At 36.8% G+C, this 25,042-nt stretch overlaps 2 protein-coding genes across 20 annotated transcripts; both read left to right on the top strand.

Moving 5' to 3' along the window:
• The first annotated feature begins 5,710 nt into the window (after positions 1-5,710).
• Positions 5,711-10,190, top strand: LOC142627898 (putative disease resistance protein RGA4). Its single transcript, XM_075801781.1, has 2 exons — positions 5,711-8,731; positions 9,962-10,190. The coding sequence occupies exons 1-2, from the start codon at positions 5,834-5,836 to the stop codon at positions 9,962-9,964; spliced, it is 2,901 nt and encodes a 966-aa protein (XP_075657896.1). The 5' UTR covers positions 5,711-5,833; the 3' UTR covers positions 9,965-10,190.
• Positions 10,191-11,077: 887 nt separating this feature from the next.
• On the top strand, positions 11,078-16,601 carry LOC142627899 (uncharacterized). 19 transcript variants are annotated; one of them, XM_075801793.1, is made up of 11 exons: positions 11,078-11,181; positions 11,772-11,805; positions 11,921-12,063; positions 12,577-12,671; positions 12,803-12,958; positions 13,105-13,353; positions 13,872-13,924; positions 14,304-14,460; positions 14,987-15,060; positions 15,232-15,414; positions 16,078-16,601. In XM_075801793.1, the coding sequence occupies exons 7-10, from the start codon at positions 13,881-13,883 to the stop codon at positions 15,281-15,283; spliced, it is 327 nt and encodes a 108-aa protein (XP_075657908.1). In that variant the 5' UTR covers positions 11,078-11,181; positions 11,772-11,805; positions 11,921-12,063; positions 12,577-12,671; positions 12,803-12,958; positions 13,105-13,353; positions 13,872-13,880; the 3' UTR covers positions 15,284-15,414; positions 16,078-16,601. The 19 variants fall into 19 exon arrangements, with proteins under 19 accessions (XP_075657908.1, XP_075657909.1, XP_075657898.1 ...); XM_075801794.1 differs by having other exon boundaries at positions 11,084-11,181; positions 12,803-12,967; XM_075801797.1 differs by having other exon boundaries at positions 11,086-11,181; positions 11,772-11,811.
• The last annotated feature ends 8,441 nt before the right edge of the window (positions 16,602-25,042 follow it).

Here is a 25,042-nt window from a genome sequence, read left to right as displayed (position 1 = left end):
AAGTAATGTCAATCTTAAATTTCATCTTTGTGTGTGTGTGTGTACTTCTTGTGGAAGGGAATAATTGGAACTTTGGAAGAAATTTGTAAAGTTTTCCTCACCAACAAAAGGGGTTTTTTTTTTTGTCCAATAAGCTAATTTTTCAAACATATTAATTATGTGACTAAAATTGAAACATATTAATTATATAGCTATATCTGAAATTCGAATCTCTAATATGTATATAATCTCAAGTTTTTCTTTAGAAAACTCGAGTCTTGGACTAATGGGCCATATAAATAATATATGTCAATTTTGGTCACCTAACTAACATGATTGCAAAATTAATTCCGTAATTTTTTTTGTCTTTAATAATATCCTTGGTTACCCAAAAAAGAAATAATAATAATAATAATTTAACCAAAAAAGAAACAACAAGGGCGCAGCGATGGTTTTGCATTAGGAACATCACGGAGGATGACAAAGATGTATAGTAGTAATATACCCCAAAAAAAATATATATTAGTATTATACAAAATAAGGGTCCGGTCGTTTGGTAATATTGTTCTAATAATGTTGTTTGTATTTTTTTAAAATATGCGTGAATAAAAAAGTGTGAAAATACGTATAATATTGTTTAAATACTAAAAATTATTGTTCAAAATATCTTACTAAACCACTCCTAAATAAATAAAATATTTTTTTAAACAAAAATAAAATGATCAGGAACTTTATGATAAAAGTGGAAAATTCATTTTTGGAAGAGTTTCGAATCGAGTGTGAATTGTGAGGACTAATGATCGATGTAACGCGTGAATTCCACTGATTAGAGTGGGCCCTCTTAAAACTGGGGAAAAGAAGAGTGTGAATTCTGAACACAGTACATGGACTTCATCAGGTGTGAATAGTGGAGACTGATGATTGATGTAAGTAACACATGAATTTTATTGATTAGAGTGGCCCTCTCAAGAGTGGAGAAGGGAAGGGAAGGGAAGAGTGTGAATTTTAAGCGTAATGCACGGACTTCATCGACCAGTGTGAACCTTTAAAAGAAGAGAAGATAAAAAAGTTCACGACTGTAGAATAATAAAGCTGAGTTTGGATTCAGCTTATTGTGGCCACGTTTTGAGTTTTGCGTTTTGTAGCTTTTTTTTATTTTTTTCAACGCGCATGAACAGTAACAGATACTGTTCATGCACGTTATTTCACTGTGCAAGAGACTAATTTTACTGTTTACGTACTGCAGCTGCACTGTTTACGCACTGTTCATGGGACCCACAAACACTTTATTCAGAAAAAATATTAAAAATGGGTTCCACAGTACTATTCACACATTTAAAAAATATTTTGTTACAGTATTTTCAGTTTTTAATTTTTAACAATAAGTTCTATCTAAATGGACCCTTAAGTATAGAAATTCATTTTTCTTGTCGGTGGGTTGAAGAAAAGCTAGGATATATCAGTGACTGTGAATTGTGAACTGGTAATGCACTGCGTGGAATTCATAAAAAAAAAAAAAAACAATAATGCACTGCGTGTACTTCATTGGCTAGAGTAGGCCCTCAGGCTTTTGAGATAGTGGATTCCAAAGGGCAATAAATGCTTTGGTCACTGCATAGGGTACTTTTGTTTTTTTCACTTATTGGTTAGGTGGGGCTAGGTGGAGCTTCAACTATTTTGAGTTTTACCCCCACATGTTGGAGGAAATTTGCAGGTTGGCATAGTATTTGTGGGAAATTTGCACAACAAATTTATAATAAGTTTATGATAACTTAATTTTCACAACAAATATTTTAAAATGTTAAAATAACCAGTTGTCAATATAAATAATAAAATAATATCAATAATAATCCGAAAAACAATAATAATAAAATATGTATAATATTGTTTAAACACTGAAAAATGTTATTCAAAATACACTATCAAACAGCCCCTTAATCTCACGTCTTTAGTTTCTTCTTTGAAAAAGTGCAATAAAATTCATAAAATTTTGCATAAAAAATAGTGTGAGGATACTTCCCCAATTAATCGGAATTGTCCGCTTTGGGGAGCCAGTCCCTCACGGTTTTGTTCTCAAGCGACATGGGAGGTACGGATCTTCACCCTCTGGGAGCTTTACACCGCAGTCCCACATCGGCAAAAAATCCCTCCCACTCATGGTTTATAAGCTTCTGGAGCGACCATGAGTGTACCACTACAACACATGTTTAATTTCAACTTTATGTTATGTTATGTTATGTTATGTTATGTTAAATAAACTTTAGTGGACATAAACTAAGCTCTTGAACAAGTTTAATTTCAACTAAGAATGTAAAAATAAAAAAAATCAAGTTTGAAAAAAAAAATTGAGCTTTGTGTTAAGCTTGATTTTGATAACAAAGTAAACAAACCAAATTTGAATACTATAGCTGTTACTTTTCATCACAACTATCAGATCCCAACAAAATAAAAACATCCTCAAAAATAATTTTCACCATAAATTAATTAAAAACCTTTATAAAAAGTAATAATAAAAATATAAAATCCTTAATTTCGATGAAAAGAAACTGCAAAATTCTTCCTCCAAGAAACCTCTAATCTATAAGGAAGAGGAGACTTAAGCGTCGTCTTGCTTTTTATGTGAACTATAGCCAGTTACTTTTTGAATCTTCTAGGTACCAATTACGCTCTTTACATTGCAACAATATCGTGGAAATAACTCTTTGAACTTTCTAAGAACCATACCGACAATCATTGCTGTCAAACTTTTACATTGCAAAATCTCAAAAGCTTTTATGGAAACCAAAAATGTCTTTGTCGAACTTTTAATATTTTAATTAAAAGTTGAAAAATTTGTTGTAAAAATAGTGAGTGGGTGTTTGGTTTGAGTTGTTTTGAGTTATATAACTCAAAACTAATCATCCAAAACTTAAAAAACGTGGGGCCCACTGAATTTAGAGTTGTTTGGTCTAGTTTTTGGGCTTGAATCTTCTTAAAGAGAGCAAGCGTCGCACATAGGGATGGAGGGAGTCATATAAAATTACACTTTGTCCACCCTTAATAATATATATTAGCATGTATATATGCACTAATTTTAGTATTTTTTTTGTTCTATAAAATTACACTTTGCACTAATTTCAATATATATATTAGCATGTACATATGCACTAATTTTAGTATTTTTTTTGTTCTATAAAATTACACTTTGTCCACCCTTAATAATATCATTGCTTCTTTTAAGAGAATGTTATAGCCACAAACTTTTTAAAAATATTTTTAAAAATTGTTGATGTAGTAAATTTTTATTGATTTACATTTGAGCACAACACTTACATCATTTTTTTTTATTTATCAATAACCACATCAACAATTTATAAATGCTTAAGGCTCTAAGTTGTGAAATAGGCCTAACAACCATTTTTCCACAATCGATAGCAATTGTTTAAAATCTCCCACCAAAATCACATTGAATCAATAACAACTAACCACCTATGATTTGTTGTGAAAATAAGGTGAAGCATATGACCATCTATTTTGGGAAAAAATTTAATGATTTTTCATTATTAGTAACTGTCAAATTGGGTTCATTTGTCTTTTTCTTCGAGTCCCATCATGAAAGACAAAGAAAAATAAAAAGAATTACGGTCCAAAATAAATAAAGTTTATAACTTTGTAGTAATAACTGGAGAAATTTCATTTTACTTGTCGGTGAGCTGGAGTCTTGGACATAAGAGATTAGTGTGAACTGTAATCTGATCAAGTCTGGTGTGGTCTTCATTGGCCAGAGTTGGCCTCAAGTTTTTTAGATAGTGAATTCCAGGGGATGCTTCGCTCACTGAAACATCTGAATGTAGGACTAACTTTAAAAAAAATTTGAGTGCTACTTAATCTATTATAATGTATACCCAAGACTTCAAAATGAATATAAATTTGACCAATTTATATTTAGAATGAGTGAGAGATGACCATTTAGAAAATATTCATTCTTATGTGCTTGTGTTATTACCACGGTGTACATGGTTAGAAACATTGTACTTTGCATTATATTGTTAATTTAGAACGTTAAGTATGTTTTGGGTGTTGGAACATGTAATTTTGAAATTTGGAGTTTGGAGTTTGTTTATATATTAGTAATTTGTAACGTAGTAGTTATTACCTTTTATAATTAATTTTTGTTAAATTTTTTTCTTTAACATATATATATATATATATTTTAGAATACTAAGTATTTTTAACAGAGAGAGAGAGAGAGAGAGAGAGAGAGAGAGGGGAGAAGGTTCTTTAACATATCTTGATAATTAAATATAGCCTCTAGCGATTTTTGATCTTCAATTCAATCCTATAGTCCAATCCATGTGATTCTCCCTCTCATCCTATGTAAGAAGTAAGATTTTAATTTTGATAATCTTCGTGCGAACTAATGGTGGACTAAACAAAAGTTGGCCCTTAGATTTAAAATAGTGGATTGCAGTGCCTTTAAAAATTTGTAAAGGAATACAATTACAGTACCTTTGCTTTTTCCAACTATGGGTGTTTTCTCAAACAAAAAACACTATTGGTGTTGATTTTACTTTTTAGTCCAGTTAGAGATACCTAGCAATATGTTTAAACTGTGGTAGAAGCAATATCATTTTTATAAGCCTCATCATTAATATTATTTTTATTATTTACTAATTACAACCGGCGAAATTAATAGTTTTAAAAATATTGTAAACCTAGATTGTTTTGGTTTTATTGACTACTATTTTTCTTTTGATACTTAAAGTGGAAGATTAGGTGAATTGGTACCTTCATATGCACAAAGTGCTTAGGGCCCTAAGAGGAAAACGAGACCTGCAGAATTGGCAGCATATTGTAATTATCTCTTAAAAAAAAAATTAAGGTTATTTATTTATTTTATCAGCTTAATAAATAAAAAAAAGACCCACTTTTTTATAGGTGCACTTTATTTTTGTTAACTTACAATAAATAATCAAATAAAAGTTTTTTTTAAAAATGATTAAAATGCACATGAAACCTTTTAAACTTTCAAGTGACAATTAATGCTTATTACATTGCAATATCAGGGAAGTTGCCGAATGAAACGAAACTCAAAAGAAGTCTCTGAACTTTCTAAGAACCATACCGGTCATTATGGTCAAACATTTCACATTTGAGCTTTCCAAGCAAAACTTTTCTTGTGTAAACTGTCCCTTATAAAAGATTTGAGCTTATAGTGAATTTATGTTTTCTTTTTTAGCAAATAGTGAATTCATGTTGTGAGAGGCGAAAATGGCCCACTACTACTATTTAGCAAAAAAAAATTAACTATCTACCATTATTATGGAAATATATTAAAATCTACCACTATTGTGAGAATAACAAATAATAAGCAATAAGTTTAGAATCACACAAATTTTTACAAAAATATTTTAAAATGTTGAAATAACTGGTCGTCAATATAGATAATAAAATAATATTAATAATAATAATCCAAATGAAAACCAATGGAATAAATTTTACCCAAACATTATCAAATGATATAAAAGAAAAAAGAAAAAAAAGAAGTCTAGAATAGTACATATATAATAAAAAAGATCGGGACTTCCTTCCCAAAAAAAAAGAAAAAAAAAAGAAAAGAAAAAGAAAACCGTGACTTGGGGAAGTGTGGAATAGTGGAGTCAAGTGGGCCATATAACCGAAAGTAGGGCTAGCCTAAAAAGATCAATTGGCTACACCATTTTCCGACTAACTTTTGTTTAACTTTAACGTGGGGACTCAAACTTTAATCTCCTCCTCTTTGGTCTCTTCTTTCATCAACCAGTTGCCATTTTCTTTTTCAGTACTCTTGTGCAGTTTTGTTAACCAAACAAATTTCCATTTCCAACTTCTAACTATGGCTCGGGCTCTTGTTTCTGCTATCAAGGACCAGCTTAGTTCTCTCACTACTTCAGAGTTCACTTCGATTGCTAATGTCAAGGGAGAAGTCCAGAAGCTTGAAAGCAAATTCCACACCATCCAGGCAGTGCTCAACGATGCAGAGAAACGGCAAGTGAAGGAGGAAGCTGTGAAGCTGTGGTTACATAAGCTCAAAGACGTATCCTACCAGATAGACGACGTGTTGGATGAGTGGAACACTGCCATGATCAAAGCAGAGATTGAGAAACAACAAAAAGATGATAAAGAAAAAGCTGAAACTAGCAGTGCTGCTATGAAGAGGAAGGTATGGCCCCCCATCTCAGTTACTAATCTTGTTCAGCATCGTGTTATTGGTCATAAGGTAAAACAACTTAACGAAATATTAGATGAGATTGTCAAAGAGGGAGCGATGTATAAGTTTGTATTGACTAGGGACAATGAAGAAGTAGTTGAGAGACCAAGAATAACTACCTCCTTTGTTGATGTGTCTAAAATTCTTGGTCGTGATAAAGTTAGGGATGATCTAGTGAGAATCTTATTGGGCAAGTGTAGTGAAGAAGAAATAAACCCCCATGTCATCTCTTTGGTGGGCATGGGCGGTATTGGAAAAACGGCACTTGCCCAACTAGTCTTTAATCATTACGAGGTGATGGTTCATTTTGAAAAAAAATGGTGGATTTGTGTTTCTGAGCCTTTCGATCAGTGTAGGGTTGCCAAGGCAATCATTCAAGGATTTGGAGGTGGTGACTCCGATATTTCTGAATTACAAAGTCTATTAGAAAAAATACGTGGATTGATTGAGGGGAGACAGATTTTTCTTGTCTTTGATGATGTGTGGACTGAAGATTTCGAATCATGGGAGCCTTTTAAACTTGCACTACAAAATGGTGCCTCAGGTAGTAGAATTTTAGTCACCACGCGTAAAAGAAGAGTTGCGCAGATGATTGAAAGTGTGAGCATGATTGATATGAAGGAATTGTCTGAGGCAGATTGTTGGTCGGTGTTTAGTAAACTAGCGTTCTGTGATAAGAATGTTGAGGAGTGTAAGCAACTAGAAGACATTGGCAGGAAAATAGCGAAGAAGTGTAGAGGCTTGCCACTTGCTGCAAAGACTCTAGGAAGTTTAATGCGCTTCAAGAAAGGTAGAGAAGAATGGGAAATGGTTTTGTGTAGTAGTATGTGGGAATTTGAAGATGTTGAAAGAGGTCTTTATGCTTCATTGTTATTGAGTTATTATGATTTATCCTCACCATTGAGAAAGTGCTTCTTATTTTGTGCTGTTTTTCCTAAAGATTATGTCTTTTTTAGCGATGAGTTGGTATTTATGTGGATGGCACAAGGATATATCAAGTCAAAGAAAAATGTGGAGATAGAAATCATTGCTAGAGACTACTTTGAAAATTTAGCAATACGTTCGTTCTTCCAAGATTTTGAGAGAGATGAGAATAATGGCAAGATAAAAAAATGCAAAATGCATGACATAGTGCATGATTTTGCACAATTAATGTCAAAAGATGAGTGCTTCACAATCAATTTTAACATAGGGTTGGAAATTGATTGGAAAACTGCTCGCCATTTGGAGTTAGAAATTCCCAAAGGAGCCCAATTTCCTGAGTCCATTTATAGTGCAAAAAATTTGCGCACCCTTATTCTTGTAAATCGAAGTGATTATATGTTGTCTACTTTATTTTATCACTTTACATATTTACGAATATTAACTTTGGATTTTGAATTTGGTGGTACAATATGGAATCTTCCAAAATGGAATCTTTCAGATGCCGTGGGAAATTTCATACATTTGAGGTATCTCAATTTAGTCAATTATCGTGGAGATGCATTGCCTGAAACCATTTGTAATCTTTGCAATTTACAAATTTTGAATATTATAATTGATGGCGACAAGTTCCAAAAATTGCCACAGGGAATGAGTAAACTAATTAACCTGAGACATTTTAATTTGAGCTTCATATATGTTGATTGTTTAAATGTAAAGTTTCCAAGAGGGTTTGGGAGATTGACCTCTCTTAGAACATTACGTTCTTTCAGTGTAAATGGTAAGGATGATGGCGAAAGATGTAAATTGGGAGAATTAAAAAATTTGAACCACCTTCAAGGGACTCTTGCAATATTTGGGTTGGGAAGCGAGGTAGATGAATGTGAGGCCATGAATGCACAACTGAAGAAGAAGATAAGCCTTCATACTTTGACGCTAATATTTAATGAATGGGATGGTGAGGAAATAGTAAGGGAGAAAGATGCATTAGTTCTAAATGCCTTGGAGCCACCTCCTAACTTGGAATATTTACGTATTGCACGTTACAAGGCACCGATAATGTTTCCTACTTGGATGATGTCCTTAACCAATTTAAAAGAACTTGGAATTGGCCGTTCATCTTTAGAGTGTTTGCCTCCTTTGGGGAAACTTCCACTCCTCAAATCATTAAAGATGTGGGAGATGAGAAGATTAAAAAAGTTAGGGGTTGAATTTATGGGAATAGAAGAATCCGAAAAGAAGGAGAAAGGCGATATAATAATACCACTATTCCCAAATTTGATATCTCTCTCATTTGGGATTTTCTTATACTGGGAAGAATGGAATGAGATTGAAGGGGAAGAAGACTATATCAGAAGATTCATTATTATGCCACGTCTTCAAAATTTGAGAATTCACTACTGCGATGAGTTAAAGTCACTGCCGAACTTCCTTTGTACAACTCCATTACAGAAATTGCAGATCAGTTGTTGTCCAATTCTGAAGGAACGCTGCAAAAGAAGGACAGGAAAGGACTGGCACAAGATTTCCCACATTCCTAACATATCGATTAATGGGATCTTTGTGCAAAGCGACGGTCGAGAATGTGAGTCTGAGCCAGAGGTAACTTCTTCTGACACTTCTTCTTTTCCTTGGGCTTCTTCTTTTACTTTCTGCCAAAATTTCTCGCTAGAAAACAAAAAAAACGTTGGTTGATGAATGATCTGGTTCTCAGTCATTTGAATTAGGCGATTTATTGTTTAGATTGGGTTATTTTGTGATTTATCTAAAATTGCTTAATAAATATCCAAATGAATTGAATATCCTTAAAAATCTCTTTCATTTGCGTATGAAAACAGATCCAATGCCTACCTATATCTTTCTATTTCATTTACGGTTTCCTATTTATATGGGTTTTCCTCATTTTCTTGATTTAAGGCTGTGGATATAAGACTAATCTCAAATAACCCATGTGGTTTTCTTTTGGTTCATGTAGAAAGACGATGAACTAAAATGGTCCCTGTGATCTCTGTGTTTTTGGGTTCATTAGTTTTAGCTTCGAATAGAGATTTTTGGATGATGATGATGGTGAAAGATGATTTTTGTCTATACTGTGTGTGTTGGCAAAGTCCATTCTTGACTTGGTTCGGTGTTTCAAGTCTAAATCTAGGGGCATCTTATTTTATTTTGCTAAATATATCAATTAATATTTACTTTGTTATTATAGCTGTGTTGATTTACTTTGTTATTTATAGATGGCACATGTCAAATGGTCAGGCTCCTTAGATTCAATTGAGGTGCCTTTTCCTATAGAGATGAGTGTCACCCCAAATCCATATGTTTGTGAGTTTGTGTACAGGGTAGGCAGCAAGGTTAGAGTACCATTTCTTTGGTACTGTTTTGCATAGACATGGTTATGTATTCAGACTTCCTATGTACTTGGACACCATTTCTTTTGGTATTTTTTTTTTTGGGACCATCTTGTCTATTTATTCAGCCTCCCCCTGCCCCCAATTTTGATTGAAGAAGATCCTCTGTTTTTGAGAGGAGTCGTCTCTTCACTGTGTGCTGCACACTGAGGAAGAGTTGGAGACTCTAGCACTTCATTGCTTTGCATCTTTAGAATCTGAGTAGTTATGCAATTGGGAATAGGGAGTTGTGAGTTTGACATGTAGATATGTTAAACCTTTTGAATAAGTTCTTTCTACACAAACTTTCATAAATATCAAATCTATCTTTTAAAATCCCTAACGACCTGAGCATATGCAAATGCCTATTCCAGTAGGTATTGGTTTGTATAATAAGCTATGTCTCAAATAACACATTGGTTTTCTTTTGGGCATGTAAATTCAGTAATATGAAGAAGATTTTGATGAAGATGAGGTTGATGAAGAAGAGGATGACAAAGCACTCCATGACAAAAAAGTGGATGATGAAGCAGGGCACCTATGATCTCTTTGTTTTTGGGTTCATGAATTTTAGCTATAGGTTCGGATTTTTGGATGATGATGGTGAAAGATGATTTGCGATGCTTGATTCAGCATTGCAAGATTGATAGCGAGATTGCGCAAATAGACTGTCAAGGTAACTTCTTCTGCCACTTCTTCTTCTACTTGGCCTTCTTCTTCTTCTTCTTCTTTTTTTTCTTTTTTTTTTTCGAAATATAAATATAAAATTAAAAAAAAAAATCAACTAAAAATTTTAATTTTCTGCCAAATTTTCACACAGAAAAAAGAAAAAAAAAAAACTCGCTAGTTGATGAATTTATCTGGTTCTCAATAATCTGAATTAGGCAATTTATATTATATATTGTTGTACTTCTACACATAACTAGCATGCATAGCATCTGGTTCCTTAGATTTGTTTAATTTCTCCATAGGTTCTATATATTTGATATCTCTCACATTTTTGTGTTTCAATTGCTAGGAAGAATGGAATGGGATTGGAGGAGAAGAAGAAGACTATATCAGAAGATTCACAATAATGCCACGTCTTCAAAACTTGGGAATCCTTGTTTGCACAAAGTTAAAGTTGGTGCCGAACTTCCTTCATACAACTCCATTACAGAAACTGGAGATCTCAACATGTCCAATTCTGGAGAAATGCTTCAAAAGACGGATAGGAGAGGACTGGCCTAAGATTTCCCACATCCCTAACATCATCATTGATTACAAGTATGTGCGAGGCAGCCAAGAATATATGCCAGAGCCAAGGTAACTTCTTCAGACACTTCTTCTTCTTTTCCTTGGGCTTCTTCTTTTATTTTGCAATATATCAATATTAAATTAATAAAAATTTGCATATAGATAAAACAAGTCCAATTGCTCTCGCTAATTTCCTTCTGTTATTGACTAAACTGAAATAACTCATATGGTTTTCTTTTGGGCATGTAGGATTTTCAGAGCTATGATGAGGAAGAAGAGGTTGAGGAAGAAGAGGACCTATGATTTTGTATATCTAGGTTCATGATTTTAGCTTCAAGTAGAGATTTTTGGATGACAATGGAGAAAGATAATTTATGTGTGTGGGCAAAGTTGGCTTGATTCAGTGATAGAAGTCTAATCCATTCATGGGTAACTTCTTCTGCTTTGTCTTCTTTTTTTATTAGAACTAACTATCAATTAATTATCCTACTTACCTGTCAAAAATTCCCTAAAAAACAAAGAAATACAATTGGTAGCTAAATTTATAAGATTTTGGCCAAAATCTCAAAGACACTGACACCAACAGTTCAATCCTATATTCTCTTTTGTGTGTAATCTCCATAAATTTGTTAAGTGACTCTATTAATTGATTGAGGTTTTGTCCACATTGATCAGACTTCAGTAAAGCTAAATGTAACGTTTTGAAACATGTACTTCTGTAATTGTTAATTCTCAGCTCATGTAAATTTTGAAGCAGTACTATCTTGTGTCCTACTGAATACCAATTTATGTTTTCCACAATTAAACTTCAAGCTCTAGTTTTTGGCCCATTGTCCATGGATTTGAGTCTGGAAAAGTTCAAAATATTCGTTATAATTTGAATAGAATTGATAATCAAGATTGTGGCATTATCATTTTCATGATGTTAGTTAATTTCCTCTGCTTGAGCATTTGGAAGTGCTGATGTGGTACCATTTGTTTTATATTATTGGCTGATCCTATGCAATGCATGGTTGCAGCTTTCTAGTTCCCCAATGTGTCACTGGTTGAAAGGTGCTGGTCTGTTCACAATCCTTGTTTGTGAGTTTATTCAATTTACAAGCAAGAAATAAATTTCAAGAAAAATATTATGATATTAACTTATAGATTTTTTTTTCTGGTATAAAAGACAAGAACTTTTCAGTGTTCATAAATTTAGCTACAAGTTCAGATTTTTGGATGATGATGGTGAAAAGGTATTTGCAATTGTGCGTGTGTTAGCAAAGTTCAGCAACAGCTTGATTTGGCATTGCAATTCTGACTTAGTAATGGGTAACACCTTCTTCTTCATCATCTTCTTTTATTTAACCAAAATTTCAATTAATTATCCTACTCATCTCTCAAAAATTCCCTCAAAAAGATAATAATCAAAACTTAGGCAGATTGAATTTTAGATTTTGGTCAAACTCACAAAGACACTGACACAAATGGTTCAATCTGGTATGCCCACTATATGCAGCTTTACTAGAATGTGTGGAAAATTCTCTATTTGAAAAGAAAAGAAAAGAAAAAACATAATACCTGAATGAATGTTACTAAAATTTTAACTTGACATGTTCACTTTTCTTTGTAGTCAATCTAATAAGTTGGTGACACATGAAATGAAATCTATGTAACGCTAGTCTTAAGAAGAAAGAGAGGGGCCCTCAAGGCTTTAAAATACATTTGTTAATTATCAAGTCTGAAAGTTATAGGGTTAGGTAATTGCTATTTATCAAGTTATAAAAAAATATCATATGCTTATTTCTTGTTTTAGAGTATGAAGTATTTCATTACAGGAAAAAGTGTGAAGTACAGGAGGCCCGTTACTAGCAGGAAAGAAGAAGAAACTACTTATACCTTGGCTTTGTTAAATGGATCATTTACTCCTTTACTGTGAGGTATATTGATATTTTCTTCTTAACCATTTGTCTATTTTTCCTTATCATTTTGTCCATTCTTCATAATCTCATGCTAAATATTTAATTCTTTTTGGCTTCATTTGAACCAAACATCTGATTCAAATATCTAGGGATGTACATTTTGTGATGAATCAAATTTTCACACATGGATGCTCATTTGAGAAAGGGCCACAGAAGCAGGTCCACCATCATTTCATAATGGAAACTAGGATGTGCATCATGGAACATATCATGTGCAATCCATATTATATGGTGGTAGATGAAAGGTGAGCTAGGTAATTGAGCAGTTTTCAACTCATATAATTTCTGGCCTTATGTTTTAGGTTTGAAATTTGCTTGCTAAGTTTCATGGTTTAGTGTTATACATTTAGGAGATTGATGAATGCAAAAGTGTGTGGATTTCTTGTCTCAGTGATTGAAGAGTTTCGTGTCATGGTAGAAAGGGAAGAGTGTGATGTTTCCACTAGGAATGGAGGGGATGGGATGATAAATGGTTGATTTTCTTTTTACCGTTGCTAGTCGCCCAATTTGGAATGACATTCAAAAATGGAAATACCTGAATTAGTCATCAATATGTGCAAGGAAAAAAGAAGAAGAAGAAGGCAATGAAGCCATTTTACTATTGTTTGCTCTAGGCAGTTCAATTCTGATTCACCTATAGGTAAATTTATATTGTTTGGATCAAGTAACAATCACAGAACAACATTCTTGGTAGTAAATCAAATTCTTTATTGGTTTGTTGCAACTTCTTTGCTTTCCTATTTCCATCTGTCTCACTCTAGGAGTTTCCTCCACAGTTTGGTTTATTTCCTTCAAGATGTAGGAAACCCTATCAAGAGTACAAGTCTGATTTATTTGGCCTGTGGTTAAAATCTAATATGAAGATATTGCTTAAACATAAAATTTGCAATAGTTGAAATCTAATATGTAAGGTATCTGATTTAATTCTCATTGGTTGTTTAACACTGTTTAATCAGCCTTCAGAAGCACTTTAGCTTACCCTGATATCTTTTCTAACTATTGAAAGAATGTGCCTTAAAGCTGGGATGTAATCTCATATTGATTCGTTTGGAAGCAATTAATAATAACTTGGAGCATTTTATATTTTCTAAGACAGTTTTTCATTGCAAACTGCTCCGGTATTTCTGTTTGATAATTTTTCATTTGTATCTACATCAGTTTTATTTAATGGGAGTAGACATAGCTCAAGAGTGGCTTTTGTTGTTCATGAGGTAATGTAACTTGTTTACCATTTTATTGGTTTTTTTTTGTTTTTTGTTTTTTTATGGGTTTAAAATTGGAGTTTTTTAAGTTCCCTAAAAGGACTGAACTATTTGATATCAAGAAGAATTTGCTAGAAAATTAATTTAGATGTTTGAAACTTGTGTTAAACAGTATTCTTCTGTGTAGGGGAGTACCCTCAAAAGCTTTTGCAGCTACAACTCCTAAAACCATTGACAATGTCATATCTAGCTCATCTCCTAGTGTAAATGTTTAAATCTCAAAACAATTTTCTTCTGTTTGTCATTCATGTTTTCAGATCTTAGTCAAAGTCTTCTAGTTGTTCCAAATAGCATTCAACCAACAGATTAACATATACCTTGTGGGCAGATTATTTCTGATGGACAAGGAAGATAAGATCAATCTCAAAGACGAAACCCCATCAGGGACGTCAAGAATTCAGTTGAGGAAGGAAATGAACATGATCTTGACACCACCACTCACAACGGAAATCAAGGAAGATGATGCCTCCCAATTATATTATATGGTATATTTTTCCTTTAACTTCCATTTTGTCTGTTTGATTATCAAATCCATGCTTACTGCTGCTTCTCATTTGAACAGTCTTTGGTAGCTCTGTTTTGTTGTAGGAATTAGGTTTATATTTTCTTTATTATTTTTATGCTCCTCATGTTGCTTATGAGTTAAATAAGTTGCAAGGCATAGTAGTAAATTTTACTGTAGCAATTAGCACTCCGCTTCTGGAGTTTGTCCTAGTAATCACCTTTTTTTATTTAGTGAAAAAAAAAAAAATTCTGGCTACTACTTTATTTGCTCGTGATGCTCATCCCTTGTTTGGTGCATAGACTTTGAAATTCATGTTAACATGTTATAGCTCCTTGAAATTAAGGTTAGTCTACTATATATATTCACTTTAGATCATTACATTGATGTCCATTGTGATTAAAAGTAGTATAATTCTAATCATTAAAAAAATTATGCCTTCTTTGCAAACTTCTTACTTCTGATGATGCTTGTTACTTCTAATCATTACATTCCTTGCTTTGCAATAGACCTCTGAGGACAGAGAAACGATGTTTGATGAGTGCTTGGAGATGCGATCATGGATTTTGAACTGCCAAGGGAAGTAAGTTTTTCCTTTTTGCTAACTAATATTTCCAATGACCAAATTTTCTCGAATTTCTCCTTCATTATTCCTCTGCTGGCTTTATAGGTTCTCTATCTGGATGTAACTATTTAGTTTCTTATGGCTTTCTTTACATTAATCTGTTGGGTATGGTTGTCACTCATGATTCAGATCACAGAAGAAGCTCATTAATCTAGTAGCCAGCAAGTGTTTGAAGTTATAAGCATGGAGAATGGTGTAGTGTGCTACAGTGTTGAGTTTTATAGCGATGAACATCTTTTGACCTCAGATTTCATATATTGAGGCCTTAATGTCATCTATTTTCTCCTCAACATCAGGGTTATTACACTGAAGGTTTGCATTTTTCTTTCCTTTGTTTTTTTTAACTTCTCATAATTTAGGTGCTTTTCTTTTAGCCTTTTTAAGTTATCTAGGAGGTATATTTGTGAGTGTAATCCTCATTATGTAGTTCTATATGATTCCAATGAAATAACTCAACATCATTCCACCATGTGTTTATCTAAGTTTTAAATCATAGTCAACAAATTGGAAGTTACTGGGGATTAAGAGGTCTAGTCAAAGCTTACATTTTCCATATTGTTGTTTTCCAATTGCTGATTTTATCTCAGTCACGCACTGTTTGGAATTTTGCTAAACCTCTGGCATCAATTAAATATAATGCTACAGTGCAATAATGGTTATGTCCAGCACACACAGAAATTTACTACGATATTCAGTATGGTGGTGTACTAATTGAGAATTTGCTAGAATTTGTGGGTGGGAAATCAAAACACCATATTGATCTTGCGATGGGTTTGAGCTTTGGACTATAATAAGGAAATAGAAGAGAAGTTTGCTGAATATTTCTAATTTATAGAATCATTTTCATGTGAAAGTAAAATATTTCATTTGATTTTCCATAATAAACCTGTTGAAATTTTTTATTTCTCAAGCTTTGCTTTTGTATTTTCTGCCCTATGTCCTGAAGCTATGACCTTTTTTGTTGAACCTATGCAGTCTAAACTTATTGGAGAAGTGTAGCTTATGCTGGTGAAAATCATTAAGCAGTGATGCACCTAATATAGCCATGTCTTACATTTTGGTGCGAGATAGCTAATTGAAAAGGCTCCATATGCAGAACAGAAAAGTTCTATATATCAAAACAACAAAGCTCTGTTTCTCTCCTCCCCGAAGCATTGTCCTTGTTTACGAAGTCATGGGCACAAAAAGGCTTATAGATGAGGCTCCAATCAGCATCCTGAATGTAACATATCATGGATGTCAAGAAGAAACAATGTCAAGCAGTGACATATGGATAGGAATCAAATGGCTTTATCTATATCTGTAAATTCCTGTTTCCATGTTCTTTTGTTGTTTGAATGTGAACGACTGGTTATCAAGTTTTTCATTATAGGGACGTGATTTCAAAAGTACGTAGATTGCTTTTGTTAAGAGGAAAATTTTATTTGTATAACCGATATTTCTTTCAAATTTCAGCTTTATGATCATTAACAACCAAACATAAAATATTGCAGCTGAAAGACGCGCCAGAATCTTAATATTCTTAAATCAGCCAGTTTGCTAAAGGTCAAGTCAACAATTTGTATATTAAAATTGTTCGTGTGTGCACTTTGTGTGGACCAGTAATCAAATAATCAAAGAAGCCTAAATGGCTAGTGCAGCTAATGTATATTGGATTGCTGTTGGTCCTGTTAGCTTGGTTCATGAAGGGATTTATGCCTTGAAGTTGATTTGTAATTGTTATATAATCCATTTGATATCTGAGGAGTTTGTACAGAGATTCAATTGCATTGCATTGTAGAGCTTGTGAAGATTTTTAGTTCCTGAAGGATTTATGCCTTGAAGTTGATTTGTAAATTGTTATACACCAGTTACTTCTTTTTTCTTTTCTTTTTTCATTAGCAGTAGTAAACTCTTTTTTTCATTTATGCCCTAGAGATTTGGGGAATGAGAACCAGATTGGTGTAACATCATTTCCCTAGAGATAGTGCCTGTTCAAAGAAAATGATTTTGATTTCATAAGGTTTCTAGTTAGGTGGTTGTATGTATGTCCCGGTCATATGGAAACAGTAATTTCAACGCTACATTTCCTAGGTCCCTATCCAAACGTTCCTTAATTTATTGGGCCAATTCTAACATACTATCAGATTAACTAAGTTTTGGTCCACCATAAAAATCCAAATCTAAGTTCCACAATCATTCAAACAATCTTTTGAAAAATGAAGTGAAACATATGTAGCCATTAATTTCAGAAAAGAGTTTAATGATTTTCCATTAGTAAGCGGCAAATTGGGTTCAAATGTCTTTTTCCAGGGGCTCATATCATGGAGGACAAAGAAAAAGAAATTAAAAATTGGATAAAGTTGATATATGCTTTAGCTTTTTCAATGACCTCTATATGGTGCTATTGCCTTTTCTTTTCAATCGCCAGTATCCAGCGCTTTGGCCTTTTAAATATGCCTTTTTCTTTTTCTTTTCCTTTTCGCTCATTGATTTGGTGGGTTTGCTTTAGTTATGCCTACTCCAATTCCAATTCCAATTTTCTAAGTGGCAACAATCTTTTCCGTTAACATTATAGCTAACATGCACGAACTCAATTCGATGCAAATTAAACCCACCAAAGGTTGTTCCCAAATAATGCATTCAATTGTTTGGAATCCCTAATTAGATAACTAGTAACACAGCCTATCAGGAATAGATTCATTGACGCAGTCAATTTGCTTTTTTTCTCTTTTTTGGATAGGAGACGCAGTCAATTTGTTATTAAAAAAAAAAAACTGAAGTGCAAAATACACCCTGAAGTTTGAATTTTCAAATCACACTCTTTAGTCTGTCGTGTTATCAATCAAAATTTCCATTTTCATGTGTGGCTCCGGATCTAGTTTCTATCATCATGGAGCAGCTTGGTCTAATCATTTATTTTTCACTTAAATGGTAGCAACCACGCAAATTGTTATTTGTTATATATAATTGAATAGTTTGAATTTGGCCAAAAACCTTGTAACTGAATTGACACAAAGTATTTGGGGGTTTAGGAGAGAAAAAATTTGAGTTGTGGGGTTAACAGCATGTTGTAATTATCTCTAAAAAAAAAAAATCTGAATTATTTGGATGTAGTGTAAAACTCATGTTTTATACCATCCAATAAGTGATTGCTACATCAGCATTTTATTTAAAATTCAATACATCCTACCATACCTAATAAAATTTCAATAAATTCTCAATTTGGTTGGATTTATATATGGGTATTAAAATTGATTGGGTGTGGTTGTGTTTATGTGTGGGGCAAAAGGATCCTGGTGGGAATGTGGGCCTTTTGGGCCTTGTTAAAGAAGGCCGACCTGACCCTGGGGTTAGAGATTGTTGGTGCTATGGGTCGGCCTATACGCCGAGGATCCTAGGATCCAGCCGAGGATGGTTTTCCCCTCGGACTGACATCAAAGAACCTGAGACTTCATGGTAAAGATTAGGGAATGATACGGTCAAGACCAACGGTTAAAGGGAGAGAACCCTTGAATGTCCTAGAAGCGCCGATGTTGGAAGAATATCAAAGGTAAAGGCTGCTACCTCCACATTAAAGACCCTGCACCTACCACCCTGGCCGCATTAATGAGGAAGTGACACTTAAACAGTGGAAGGGAAACTTCTAGTTACTGTTCAAAGGCACTAAGAAAAGAAATATCTAGGCCAAAGGAGGAATTGGGGGGCAACACGTGGATAAAGTATTAAAAAGAGGAGTATTTAAGGAGGGACCTAGAACAGAAACAGGACGAAACTTTTTGTAACCTAAAAAGAACAAGGAAAAAGAGAGAGATATAATATAAGAACAGCTTTCGGCTTACGTCCGAGGAGGCCTATTTACATTACTCCTTTTTGTCTCTAAGTACTTGGAATCTTTAGTTTGTCATTTCATCCTCATACACTTCTAACCTGGGTTTCAAGCCCACACTCTACAAATTCTTATTGTTTAAGGCTCATTGGGCCTGAGCCCATAACTATTCTTGGGTCCAGGTGCAATTGTGCACTTACAATTGGCGCCGTCTGTGGGAATCTAGTCTAGAAGTAGTAGGGATATTATGGCAGGCTTAGGCTCTCATCATGCAGAGTCACAAGGATCACAACCTGAAGATCATTTCGAACGTCTTGAACAACGTAGGGATCGTGAGGGAAGCGTCCATACAGAATATCCAGGGGCTAGCCATACTCATGGAGGGGGTAGCACTACCCACGGTGAGGGCTCTGAATCCATGCAGAAGGAAATCAATCGTTTGAAGAGGAAGTTACGCCGTGCTAAACGTAAGGTTTCCCCGTCCTCATCTAGTTCTTCCTCAGAGAAGGATGGGGCTACGGTTCAAGGTCGTATTCCCCCACCAGTGCAACATCCTCTGGTGAGGAGAACGACCAGCCAATCCGCAGACGTAAGAAGCTTCGTCCTAGGGGTTTAGGCAACGATACCATGAGTAGGGCGTTGCACCAACTCTCTAAATCTCCGTTTTCACGTAGGATTGAGAGGGGGAGGCTCCCCAGGAGGTTCACCCAGCCCACGTTTACCATCTATAATGGCCGGACTGATCCGGTGGAGCACGTGAGTCACTTCAACCAAAGGATGGCAGTGCACTCTCATAACGAGACTTTGATGTGTAAAGTCTTCCCCTCCAGCTTGGGACCTGTGGCTATGAGATGGTTCAACGGTCTCAAGTCGGGGTCTGTAGGCTCGTTTGGGGAACTAACTAGGGCGTTTGCTTCTCGGTTCATTACTTGTAGCAGAGTCCCTCGGCACCTTGGACTCATTGCTATCCATGGTCATGAAGGAAGGGGAGACACCGAAAGCATACTCCGACGGATATTGGGAGATGTTTAATGAAATAGACGGCGACTTTGATGAGGTGGCGCTAAATACCTTTAAGGTAGGCCTCCCTACCGATCACGACCTAAGAAAGTCTTTGACGAAAAAGCCCGTCCGCGGCGTACGTCGTCTTATGGATCGTATTGATTAATATAAAAGGGTAGAGGAAGACCAGCAACAGGGAAAAGGAAAGGAGAAGGTTATCCCGCGGGAGAGAAGGGATTTCGGGTCGGACAGATATCACAACAACAAGCCGAGGAGGGATTACTTCGGACAATCCGGCTCGGCGGCACCCCAGTGTAAATACCGTGTTCCGAGAACCGGTGCATCGGTTATTAGAAAAAGTTCGTAAAGAGCCCTTCTTCGGATGGCCGGCAAAATGGCAGGTGACCCCGCGAGAAGAAATCAAAACCTTTTCTGTCAGTACCATCAGGATGTGGGCCACACTACTGAGAACTGTCGAACCCTGTGGAACCATCTAGAGCAGCTCGTCAGTGAGGGAAAGTTAAAGCAGCACTTGTGTCAGCCCACTGGGCAAGTCAGTCAAGTTGGTTCAAACAACCAGCGGAATAGTTCATCTCGGCCAGCATTGGGGACGATTAATGTTATCTTCGCTGCACCTGGTAGGACAGGCTCAGGTCCTACTAGGGTTATGGCGGTTTCCCATTCGCAGGCCGAGGATGTGGGTAGCAGGCCGAAGAGATTAAAGAGCACTTTACCTGTCTTGGGTTTCTCCGAGGAGGATAAAGTAGGGACTATCCAGCCCCATGACGATGCTCTTGTGGTTACCCTCAGAATAGGTAATTATGACGTGAAGAGGGTAATGATAGATCAGGGCAGCGGTGCAGATATCATGTACCCTGATCTATTTAAGGGGTTAAGGTTGGAGTTGGAAGATTTAACTCCTTATGACTCACCTCTTATTAGCTTTGAAGGGAGAGCCGTTGTGCCGAAAGGACAGATCCGTTTACCCGTTCAATCCGGCACAGAAACGGTTGAAGTAGATTTCATTGTGGTTGACGCATACTCTCCATATACAGCCATCCTCGCCAGGCCATGGCTGCACGCCCTGGGAGCCGTTTCCTCTACCTTGCACGTTAAGGTTAAATTCCCCTCGGGGGAACATGTTGAGGAAATCCTCGGCAGTCAGGTAGTGGCCAGGCAATGCATCTCCGCTGCAGTACTTCGTCAGTCAGAAGTCGAGTTATCAACCTTGCCCATCCAGGAGTCATAGCAATTAACAGCTCTGGAGGCACTTGGAGCGATGACAGAAGATGAGGCTGTTTGCGAGGAGTTTGAGAAGTTTGTAATAACCGACGATCCAGAGAGGTTCTTTCAAGTTGGCATACGATTGCCACACCAAGAGAAGATGGAGTTGTTGAAATTTCTGAAGGACAATCTAGATGTCTTTGCATGGGACCCCTATGAGGCTCCAGGTGTGGATCCGAACTTTATTTGTCATCATCTAAACGTCAATCCGGCCATTGTTCCGAGGAGGCAGCCACCTCGGCGATCTTCCCGAGAACATTCTGAGGCTGTGAAGGAAGAGGTTCTTAAACTCAAAAGGGCGGGGGCTATCAAAGAAGTTTTCTACCCTGAATGGTTGGCTCATACTGTGGTCGTTAAGAAGAAGAACGGCAAGTGGAGAGTATGTGTAGACTTTACTGATCTGAACAAGGCCTGTCCTAAAGATTCATTCCCAATGCCACGGATTGATCAACTGGTAGATGCTACTGTCGGACATCCTCGGATGAGTTTCCTGGACGCCTTTCAGGGTTACCACCAAATCCCCTTGGCATTAGAGGATCAGGAAAAGACTGCTTTCATTACTCCAACGGGGAACTATCATTATAAAGTCATGCCATTTGGGTTAAAAAATGCTGGGGCTACTTATCAAAGAATGATGACCCGAATGTTTGAACAGCAACTGGGGAAAACCATAGAAGTATACGTGGATGATATGGTGGTAAAGAGTAAGACGGTACCTTCGCACATGACAGATTTGGCCGACACCTTCCAAATGCTGAGGAAGTATAAGTTGCGCCTTAACGCCTCCAAGTGTTCTTTTGGCGTGGGATCTGGAAAGTTCTTAGGATATATGATCACTCATAGGGGCATAGAGGTGAACCCAGTGCAGGTTAGGGCTATTCAAAATTTGCAGCCGCCTCGGAACCCAAAGGAGATTCAGAAATTGACCGGAATGATTGCTGCGTTGAACAGATTTATTTCTCGGTCAGCTGACCGGTGCCGTCCTTTCTTTCAGTTGTTGAACAAGTGGAAAGGGTTTCAGTGGACCGAGGATTGTGAGTCAGCTTTCCAACAGCTTAAGCAATATCTATCTCGGCCACCCATTTTATCTCGCCCTGAGGTGGACGAGGTTTTATTCGCTTATCTGGCCGTGGCTATTCATGCGGTGAGTCTAGTCCTTATAAGGAATGAAGATGGAGTGCGAGAGGCCGATCTACTATGTTAGTAAGTCCTTGAATGAAGCCGAGGTGCGCTATTTGCCATTGGAAAAAGCACTTCGTCGTAGTCCACGCCACGCGCAAACTTCCTCATTATTTCCAATCTCATCTTGTGGTTGTTTTGACCCGGTTGCCGCTCAAGGCCGTGTTGCGTAGTGCTGATTATTCGGCAGAGTGGCAAAATGGGGAACCATTTTGGGAGCCTTTGATGTTAAGTACAAGCCTCGCACCTCGGTGAAAGGTCGGGTCCTCGCCGATTTGGTGGCGAGTTTGCTTGAGCCATTGTTAGAAGAAACTTCAAAGGTAGCGCACATGGGTGAAAAATCGAGTTGGTGTGATCACGGCCGTATCGCCCTCGGCTTGGAAAGTTTATGTGGATGGGGCTGCTAATCATAAAGGGTCCGGCGTTGGACTTGTTCTAATGTCCCCCGAAGGAATTGTCTTTGAAAAATCTTTGAGATTGGCTTTCTCGGCTACTAATAATGAGGCCGAGTATGAAGCGATCTTGGTAGGCATGCGAATGGTACATAAGATGGGTGGCAAGGAAATCCATGTGTTCTCGGACTCTCAATTAGTGGTCGGCCAAGTCATGGGGACCATGGAGGCTAGAGATTCCAGAATGCAGGAATATTTGGCCCAGGTCAAGCGTCAGTAGGCTGAATTCGACTCCTTTGCCTTAGTTCATGTCTCTAGGAGTGGAAATACTCATGCAGGATTCTTTGGCTACGTTGGCAACATCCTCGGCTCAAGGTCTACCAAGGGTTATTCTCGTTGAGGATTTGGTAGAACCTTCTCTTATAGCTGCTAACGCACCTCGCGTCCATCTAATAAGGCCTGGTCCTAGTTGGATGGATTCGATCATATCTTTTCTCAAAAATGACATCCTTCCCGAAGACAGAGTTGAAGCGAGAAAAGGTACGTCGAAAGGCGCCGCGTTTACGGTTGTCCGAGGACCAGAAGCTATACAAACGATCCTTTTCGGGACCGTATTTGTTGTGTGTACACCCCGAATCAACGAGAATCATTACTGGAGGAATTGCATGAAGGAATTTGTGGGAGTCACACTTGGGGGAAGGTCCTTAGCTCATAGAGCCCTTACTCGGGGTTATTGGTGGCCCAATATGCGAGAGGGAGGCTCGGGACTATGCCGAGAAAGTGTGATCAATGTCAGAGGTTCGCTCCTAATATCCACCAACCTGGAGGGGTTCTTAACCCTCTGTCTAGCCCTTGGCCTTTCGCATAATGGGGCCTGGACATTGTCGGGCCATTTCCGAGAGCTGCTGGCAACAAAAGATGGTTGCTCGTGGGAACAGACTATTTCACTAAATGGGTTGAAGCTGAGCCATTAGCCAATATCCGAGATGTTGATTCCAAGAAATTTATATGGAAAAATATTGTTACTAGATTTGGTATACCGCACACTCTTGTCTCAGACAACGGCGTTCAATTTGACAGCAACGCCTTTAGGCAATATTGTGGTGACATGGGTATCATAAATAGATATTCTACCCCAGCTTATCCTCGAGGGAATGGGCGAGGCCGAGGCCGTTAACAAAGTCATAGTCAATGGGCTCAAGAAGAGGTTGGATGATGCGAAAGGCAGATGGGTAGAAGAGCTCCCTCATGTTACGTGGACATATCGGACCACACCACGCGGGTCCACCTGGAGAGACACCATTTTCTATGACTTATGGAGCCGAGGCGGTGATACCACTAGAATCTGGTTTTCCTACTCTAAAGACAAGTTCTTTTAGCCCCGAGAATAACCAGGGACTTTTGGAGAAAGATCTTGATTTACTTGAGGAACGGCGTGAGGCAGCTATGGTCCAATTGGCTTATTATCAGCATAAGCTAAAACGAGGATATGATGCCCACGTGAAGCTAAGGCCACTTGCACCTGGTGATCTTGTATTAAGGAAAGTTGTAGGCACTTCTAAGAACCCAGCATGGGGTAAACTAGGACCTAACTGGGAAGGCCCCTATCGCATTGTTTCAATAGCAGGCATAGGGTCGTATAGGCTAGCTGACCTAGATGAACGAGTTGTACCACGTCCATGGAATGTAAATAATCTTAGAAGGTATTATTATTAATCAAATAAGCTTTTGTCAATTAATATTTTAAAGTTATGGCTAGCTCTTATATTTGAAGTTACAATTATTAAGAATCAAACAGAAACTTGGTTAAGTGCAGTCCTCGGACCACAAACCTTGTGGAAATTGATGTCTTCCCATCTGTTAAACAGAACCTTAGTTATGCCGGGTCTTCGGACCTCCTACTTTGGGAAAATTAACATTTGAAGTTACAATTATTAAGAATCAAACAGAAACTTGGTTAAGTGCAGTCCTCGGACCACAAACCTTGTGGAAATTGATGTCTTCCCATATGTTAAACAACCTTAGTTATGCCGGGTCTTCGGACCTCCTACTTTGGGAAAATTAACATTTGAAGTTACAATTATTAAGAATCAAACAGAAACTTGGTTAAGTGCAGTCCTCGGACCACAAACCTTGTGGAAATTGATGTCTTCCCATCTGTTAAACAGAACCTTAGTTATGCCGGGTCTTCGGACCTCCTACTTTGGGAAAATTAACATTTGAAGTTACAATTATTAAGAATCAAACAGAAACTTGGTTAAGTGCAGTCCTCGGA

The sequence above is a fragment of the Castanea sativa genome, chromosome 3 (assembly GCF_040712315.1).
Source record: "Castanea sativa cultivar Marrone di Chiusa Pesio chromosome 3, ASM4071231v1".
Taxonomy (NCBI): domain Eukaryota; kingdom Viridiplantae; phylum Streptophyta; class Magnoliopsida; order Fagales; family Fagaceae; genus Castanea; species Castanea sativa.
The sequence above is the reverse complement of the archived record's forward strand: the minus strand, read 5'-3'. Positions and strand labels throughout refer to the sequence as shown.

Bases quoted from the DNA above. Each gene is read 5' to 3' on its own strand.
- LOC142627899 (XM_075801783.1), top strand. From the start codon at position 12,819: ATGAATCAAATTTTCACACATGGATGCTCATTTGAGAAAGGGCCACAG. The intron at 12,959-14,303 runs GTGAGCTAGGTA...CCTTGTGGGCAG, and splicing joins TATATGGTGGTAGATGAAAG to ATTATTTCTGATGGACAAGG. The intron at 15,061-15,231 runs GTAAGTTTTTCC...CTCATGATTCAG, and splicing joins ATTTTGAACTGCCAAGGGAA to ATCACAGAAGAAGCTCATTA.
- LOC142627898 (XM_075801781.1), top strand. From the start codon at position 5,834: ATGGCTCGGGCTCTTGTTTCTGCTATCAAGGACCAGCTTAGTTCTCTC.